The sequence below is a fragment of the Sesamum indicum genome, linkage group LG3, assembly GCF_000512975.1.
Source record: "Sesamum indicum cultivar Zhongzhi No. 13 linkage group LG3, S_indicum_v1.0, whole genome shotgun sequence".
Lineage (NCBI taxonomy): Eukaryota > Viridiplantae > Streptophyta > Magnoliopsida > Lamiales > Pedaliaceae > Sesamum > Sesamum indicum.
In genome coordinates this window covers 12,097,690-12,105,885 of record NC_026147.1, presented here as the reverse complement: position 1 = coordinate 12,105,885, position 8,196 = coordinate 12,097,690, and the positions used below count along the sequence as shown (strand labels likewise).

The 8,196-nt window shown below is 44.8% G+C and overlaps 1 protein-coding gene across 1 annotated transcript; it reads right to left on the bottom strand.

Annotated features, from left to right (window-relative positions):
- LOC105158484 lies at positions 4,473-8,180 on the bottom strand. The gene is made up of 2 exons (XM_011075269.1): positions 6,687-8,180; positions 4,473-6,602 (listed from the first exon to the last, which is right to left on the bottom strand). Exons 1-2 carry the CDS (start codon positions 8,178-8,180, stop codon positions 4,473-4,475), a joined length of 3,624 nt encoding a protein of 1,207 aa, XP_011073571.1.

Here is an 8,196-nt window from a genome sequence, read left to right as displayed (position 1 = left end):
ATGATCCGACCGAGATCGCGGGTCGCGCTTGTTATCGTCCCTGTCACTCTGTCGAACCCTTTATATCCTGAAAACAGAACAAGCGTTACCTAGCCGGGTTAGGTACCGGCGTAGATACTCCGACGCTCAAGTCAGTATAGAGAATTTTATCCGGTAAAAGAAATACTAAAGAATATGAAAAGTGAAATATGAAAGCCAGACCAACCCTTTTTTCTCTCTTCCTCCTTCTTTTTATACTGATCCCTTCTCGTGTCCTCTGCACGATCCTAATACCCGCTTCCACGACAGGTCATCTCGCGATCGTGGCCCACCTTTTTCGGGTATAAGATTGCCCTTAACCGTTTCTGAGATTATCCACGTGAGTGATAGGTTTAATCTCTCTTTTTGCGCCTTTGTCTCTACCTTTCATACTAAGGGTATATTAGTCTTTTATTATTTCCCTTCATCATTACTCCCCCACTTTTTGAAGTGTCGTCACTTCAAGAAGTTGAACAGCTCTGTCCGACGGCTCGCTTGACGCTCTTGGTATCCCTGCGATTGTCCACGTGTCTCTTATCGAGCTGTACCTCGATTTACGTTCTTCGAAGGGGCATCCGTCGTATGCTGATTGGGTAACGGTCATTTCTACACCGCCTTCCCAAATATATATATATATATACAGAGCCATTTCAAATTGTTCTCTCCCTTCCGCTTTTTACTCTAGTACCGTTGCTGTGAAGCGTTCCATCTTCAAGTGTTTTTCTTCCTCTAGCTGGCTGTTCCTTCTTCAACTCTTCTTCTTCCCCGAGTCCTCCAGGTACCATGTCTTCCTCTAATACCTCTAACATAGGTTCTAATTCTGCTGATATCTCTTCGTCCGCTCCTTCCAACATGCTTCTTAGGGATTTAGTTCCTCCTAGGCGCAGACCTCGTTCTAAGCGTACTAGTAATCCAGATTTAAGTATGGCTCCTGCTCCTGAGAATCCCCAACCAGTCTTACAGCCTACTCCCTGGGCCGAGATAGTTAGCACTGTGAGGTTACAAATACAGAAGATAAAAGAAAAATTCTTCATTCCTTCTAGCTATGAGATAATAATTCCTCTATCATCCGATCGTATGCACCGGCCCCCCCCCAGGTTTTGTTCTTTTTCTCTGCAACACTTTGAGGCAGGATTACGTTTTCCCTTGCCCCCTAGTGTAGCCCTAATCCTTCGCCGCTTGAATCTGTGCCCTATGCAATTATCCCCTAACTCCATACGCCACATTATTCTGTTCATCATTATTATGCGTGTACATAGGTTTGAACCCAGCTTCGAAAATTTTTGGTCGTTATATTCTTTCACGACCTCAGTACGGTCTGGAGATAATGGTTTCTTCTACTTAACCTCCCGAAAGGAATGTAGGTTCCTCGACCCCCTTACATCCAATGTTGGTCCCTGGAAATCCCATTTTATCTTTGTTAGACCCCCTCCTGGTCGTGAATGGCCCTTCTCCCTAGATTGGAAGGTAGATAAACCTACCCCTCTTACTGAAGGTGAGGGTTTAGATGGGGATCAGATAAGCAGCATTACTACCTACCGGTATAATCCCAAGAAGATTCTAGTCGAAGAGATACTTTGGCTCGCACATCTAACTCCTGCCCCTCTCCAGGTGGAGGGTACCTTAGGTGATCCGATTTCCTATTCCTCCTGCTTACTTTATCCTACGACATTTAACCGGATTCTTCTTTTTCCATCTCTGCAGTTTCCATGGTGAGTCAAGCTCGTATTAACAAGCGTTTCGAGCTCAGATTCAGGCTTGGTCTCAAGCCCAAGCTACTATGCAAATTGCCTCTTCCCAACCTGTGGCAGCCGCTTCCTCAACACCAGATACTACTACTCCTCCTTGTCAGATTCCCATCGACGTAGGTAGTGAAGAGACTCAGGCACGCAACCTCCTTCCCCCTAATCCCCCTGCCGCTCAGTCTCCTAGCTGGAGATTACAGGATCATGCTCTAAATGATGGAGATTTTGCTGAGTCCTCCCGGAAGAGGAAGTCCCGCGGCAAATCACCCTTCCGTCCTAACCTCCTAGGGCCTACTCAATCTCAATCTGGTGGAGGATTACCTTCGGATGGGACCGGGTCAGAGATCAGGCGGAACATGGATGTACTACGAGGTCTCACGGATTATTGGAGGAAGGCTCGATCAGACCTTCGAGGCCCCGATCATCCTGTGGCCCAAATGGGAGGGGATAAATGGATCCCTGATTGGCAAATCTCTCCTAACAGCTCAGTATTTCGAACTCGCTCAGGCCAAGATTCCTGGGAGCTGTATGATGCTAACTGCCTTCCTCTCGATCAGGCAGCTCTTTTGCAAACCTCATTCACCCGAATGGAAGAACACTGCGCCCACTCACTTGTCCAGGTATCTTATTTCACGCTTATTATTTTTGTTTGTCCTTGAATTTCTCTGACTGTTTGCTGTTTAGGCGTCCAACTTTGTACGAGGTCTCAGTCTGGAGTGTGCTGGTTTTCGCCACAATCAAATGGCAGCGGACCGTACAATCCATGAATTGAGGGCTCAACTCACTCGTTTTTCCTCCAAGGAAGAAGAATGGTCGAGATCGATGTCGACCCAGGAGGCTCGAATCAAAGAACTGGAAGCGCAGGTGGTCTCTGAGGCTTCCAAAGCAGCTGCCGAAGGAGAAAAACGAGGTTTTGAAGCAGGTCATGCAGCAGGCAAGATCGTGGGCGCTGCTGAAGGCCGCGAGATCTTTTTGAAGTCGGAGGAGTTTACACAACAAGTTCGAGGAATTCGCCTCCAAGGTGTTCGGGACTTTTTAAAGACCCCCACCTTTGACTCTGCTGTGGAAATTAAAGCTGCCGACTACCTGCTACAAGGTTTTGATCGCTGCAAGTCCCAGATTTCTCACCTTCAAGGATTTGCTCCCAACTTTGATATATCTCGCCTCAATCCCAGTTTGGATGCTAATCTTCACCCCTTACCTGAGGAGGATGATACGCCCTCCCCTGAAAATGATGAATTTTCTGTCCTTATGGATGAAATTGAAAATATGTAACTTCTTTCTTTACTGCCTTTTTTGAGACTCTGTTCGAGGTGTTGATAATTTGATCTTTTTCAGATACAATTTAATGCGATCGACTTGCTACTTGTAGAAAAACTTGAGATAGATGGAGCTTTAAAATTGAAATGATCTTTCACAGATAAAGGAAAACTAACTTCAGTGACCTTTTTCAGGCCATACCATAACCTTTCACAGGTTATTATTTACATTAGTCTTTTTCAGACTAGACATTCATAATCTTTCCCAGATCAATCTTCCTATGATCGTTCTATTCGAATGTAACGACCTTATCCACATCCTCCAGTATTTGATTAATGGATAGAGGTTTTAAACATAGAATCTCTTGAGGTTTTGAATATTCCACGGTCGGGGTAATTCCTTGCCTTGAGCATCCTGTAACTTGTAGGTGCCTTTCCCGACGATCTCAACAACTTTGAAAGGCCCCTCCCAGTTGGGATCGAGTTTTCCTACATGCTTCGAAACCTCGACTTTTCTCAATACCAAGTCCCCAACCTGTAACGATCTGGGCTTCAAGTTTCTATTATGACCTCTCAGCATTAGGCTTTTATGGTGCAACATCCTTATTCGCGCTGCCTCTCTTTTCTCTTCCAGTATGTCTAGGTCGAATGCTCGTTGTCCTCCATTCCTCTCTGGATCGAAGTTTATAATCCTTTGCGATTCTTCTCCTATCTCTGCAGGAATTACAGCTTCAGAACCATATACTAAAGAAAATGGAGTCTCACCTGTTGAAGTTCGAGGAGTTGTTCTATAGGCCCATAGTACTCCTGGGAGTTCGTCGCTCCATTCTGTCTTCGAACTCAGCCTGGCTTTCAGATGTTGCAATATAGTTCTGTTTGTGACCTCCGTTTGACCATTCGATTGGGGATGTCCTACTGCCGTGAAATTTTTCTGTATTTTCAGCTCGCGCAACCACGCAGTTATATTTTTTCCTTGAAATTGGGTCCCATTATCGGATATCAACACCCGAGGTATTCCAAACCTGCAGATTATGTTTTTCCATATAAAATTTATTGCTTCTCTTTCCGTGATTTTTGCGACAGCTTCTGCCTCCACCCATTTTGAGAAGTATTCCACAGCAACTATGACAAACTTTTTCTGAGCTCGAGCTGGAGGAAAAGGTCCCATTATGTCTATACCCCATTGGTTGAATGGACATGTAATTGAAACAGGGATCATCGGCACCGCATGGGTGTGAATCTGTGAGGCGAATTTCTGACACTTCTCACATCTTCGTACAAACTCCTTGCAATCCTTCATCATGGTGGGCCAAAAGTATCCTTGTCGGGTTACCTTCTGAGCTAAGGATCTGGCCCCCGAATGATTTCCACAGTTCCCTTCATGAATTTCTTGTAGAACATACCTGGCTTGTGCGTCCTCTAAGCATTTGAGGAGGGGTCCCTCGACTGTTCATTTATACAATTGTGTCCCTATTAAGGTAAACCTTAAAGCTTTGAACTTAATGCGTCTAGCATGTCCGGCATCAGTAGGCAAGATCCCCTCCCTCAGGTATGTCGCTATATCTTCTATCCACAGACATCTTGGAGTTACCACATTGGTTTCTATCCCTTCTGAGATCGCAGATCGCTCCTTTACCATCACTGTGATTTTTCTGTCCTTTATTCCTACTAACATAGCCCCTAATTTTGATAACGCATCGGCTCTTTCATTCTCACTCCTGGGGATTTGTTGAACATTGCACTTGGAGAATTTCTGCATCCCCTCCTTTGCTCTCTTCAAATAATCTGCCATAGATCTTTCTTTAGTTTCATATGTTCCCTCCACCTGCATAGCGACTAGCTGCGAATCAGTGTATACTTCGAGAATCTGCGCTCCCGCTTCCAGTGCTAACTCCAAACCCAAGAGTAAGGCTTCGTATTCGGCTTCATTATTTGTAACGGGAAAGGACAGCCGAACAGCGACCTCAATCTCCATACCTCCTGGTCCTTCGATCAGTATTCCTGCTCCACCATTGTTTGCATTGGAGGACCCATCCACATGCAACATCCATGTTTCTATATCTTTTTGAGCACCGGATATCTCCACCATAAAATCAGCCAATATCTGAGCTTTCTCTGCTATTCGACTCTGATAGGTGATGTCGAACTCTCCCAATTCAACCGCCCACTTTATCATTCTACCCGAAGCCTCTGGTCGGGTAAGAATGTTTCGGAGTGGATGATTAGTTCTTACCACTATCCGATGCGATTGAAAGTATGGCCTTAGCTTCCTGGCCGTCACCACCACCGCCAATGCTAACTTTTCGATCTTCGCATATCTAGTTTCCGCTCCTTGCAACATCTTACTTACATAGTACACTGGGTTCTGAACCTTTCCCTCCTCTTTTATCAATACCGAACTAACCGCATCATCAGAAACAGCCAAATAAAGATATAACACATCCCCTTCTCTAGGGTTCGCCAAAAGAGGCGGCGATCTCAAATAAATTTTTAACTCCTGAAAAGCTTGCTCGCATTCCTCGGTCCAATTAAACCCTTTCACTTTCCTCAATATCTTAAAAAAATGTAAATTGCGATCTGCCGACCTAGAAATAAAGCGATTAAGAGAAGCAATTCTACCTGTTAACTTCTGAACCTCTTTGATGGATGTAGGAGACTTCAGATTCAGTATGGCTTCTATCTTCTCTGGGTTAGCCTCAATCCCACGTTCGCTGACCATGTATCCAAGAAATTTGCCCCCGCCTACTCCAAATGTACATTTGCTGGGATTAAGCTTCATCCCATGTTCTCTCATGATCGCAAAGGCTACCTTCAAATGCTCCAAATGTTCATCTGGTTGTTGGCTTTTAACCAACATGTCGTCCACATACACCTCCATGGTTTTTCCTATTTGCTGAGCAAACATCTTGTTCACCAACCTTTGATATGTTGCCCCTGCATTTTTCAATCCAAAAGGCATAACATTATAACAATAAATCCCACGGTCAGTTACAAAGGAGGTTTTTATTCGATCTTCTGGTGCCATAAAAATCTGATGATATCCCTGATACGCATCCATCATGGAAAATGTCCTATACCCGGCCGTCGAATCGACTAGGACATCGATCCTCGGTAGTGGGTAGGGGTCTTTCGGGCACGCCTTATTGAGATCTGTAAAGTCTGTACACATTCTCCACTTACCCCCCGGCTTCGGCACCACGACCACATTGGCCAACCAATCCGTGTATTGAACCTCGGATACATAACCCGCTTTAAGTAATTTATTTACCTCTCCCTCAATGATTGCGTTTTTCTCAGCTCCGAAGGTTCGCTTCTTCTGTTGGACAGGTCGCATGGAAGGGTCCACATTTAGCCTGTGTACTATCACCTCCGGGTTTATACCCCGAAAATCTGATGGATCCCATGCAAACATATCCACATTACTTCTTAAAAAAGTAATCATGATTCCCTCGAACTGCCCCAAGTTGGTTCCTATCTTGGTGACCTTGGTCGGGTCTCCTTGTATCAACTCCACCTCTTTGTGATCAACAGGTTCTATTCTCCCTGCTTTCAGTGCCTGCCAGTCTTCGTTCTTCACACACTGAAGTTTTCTATTTTCATTTTTCTCATTCTTTCCTAGAGATAAATTATAACACCTTTTGGCTTCGATCTGATCGCACACGACCTCCCCTATCCCGGATAGAGTAGGGAACTTCATCTTGAGGTGATATGTTGATACCACTGCCCTGAAAGAATTAAGCCCGGGTCTCCCCAGGATAACATTGTAAGCAAAGGGCATATCAACAACTAAAAATTTTACCATCAATGTTTTGCGTTTTGGCTCTTCTCCCAAAGATACAGGTAACTCCACCGTCCCAAGTGATGCGACCTCGCTTCCCCCGAATCCTACCAGTGGAATATTTACTGGTTCCAGCCTTATATTATCAAGCCCCATTTTATTCAATACTTCCTTAAATATTATATCTGCTGAACTCCCGTTGTCTACCAAAACCTTATGGACTGTAAAGTTTGCTATGTCCATTCGTATCACCATGGGATCATTATCTGTCACGATCCTGGTTCCTGCATCTTGATCTCCAAACACGATCTCGGGGTTGCTTGTTACATGCACCCCTTGTTTACGTCGCTCCCACCTAGTCTCTTTCTCGAATCTCCTTCTAGCTTTTCTCGACCATCCCTCTGATCCTCCTGCAATAGTATGGATAATGCCTTTCACAGGCGCGTTCTCCGCCACTGTCTGGTTCCTTCGTTCCTCTGCCCAATTGGACCTGCGATCCCTACTGCTCGATCTGCCCCTCCGATCTTGTCTCCTTTCTTCAAAATTATGGGGGTTCTGTCTCCTGAAAAACCCTTGTCGCACCAATCGCTCTATCTCATCTTTCAATTGATAGCATTCCTCTGTATCATGCCCTCTTTCTCGATGAAACCGACAGTACTTATTCGAATATCTTTTGGCTGGAGTAATCCTCGTATGCTTCGGCCACATCAAAACTTTATCTTTTTCCACCAGCATGAGGGCTTTAGCCCTGGTCATATTTAGAGGAGTATACCTGTTATATTTCGGCTGGTAAGGTGGTTCCCTTTCTTTCTCCTTTTTTGGTCGCATATCCCGATCTCTGGTGAATCTTCCATCTCTTGCTCGTTCTGATGTAACTCTCCACTCCTCATCCTTCATTGCATTCATCTCCTCTTCATCAATGTACTTTTGCGCCATTGCCATCAACTGCTCTGTATCTATTGGCGGGTCCCGTGCTAACGCCGATGCAAAAACTCCTTTCTTCAATCCATGGATTAGGATACTAGTCATCATGTCTATCCTAACATCCTGCACCTCCAACGTTTCGTTATTAAAACGCCCCATAAAATTTTTCAAACTTCCATTTTCCTCCTGCCGAATAGTAAATAAGTGCGTAGCTGATCTCTTTTGTTTTCTCTTGCTCGCAAAGTGGAATGCAAATTTTTGTGCTAGTTGCTCATACGAATCTATGCTGCCTGGGGGCAAATTTGTAAACCATTCTTGGGTCTTTCCTGTCAGCGTGGTAACAAATAATTTGGCGACTATGGAGCTTGACTGTCCATACAAATTCATTACCATATCGAAAACAGCTAGATGTTCTTGTGGATCCCGAGTTCCATCATACTTTGGGAGGTCGGGCATCCTAAAGCTCGGATTG

What these genes read in the sequence shown, in the direction of transcription:
- LOC105158484 (XM_011075269.1), bottom strand. Translation starts at nt 8,180, where the DNA reads ATGCCCGACCTCCCAAAGTATGATGGAACTCGGGATCCACAAGAACAT. An exon ending in CTCTATCCGGGATAGGGGAG is followed by an intron (nt 6,603 to 6,686) that starts GTCGTGTGCGAT and finishes AGAAAACTTCAG; the next exon opens with TGTGTGAAGAACGAAGACTG.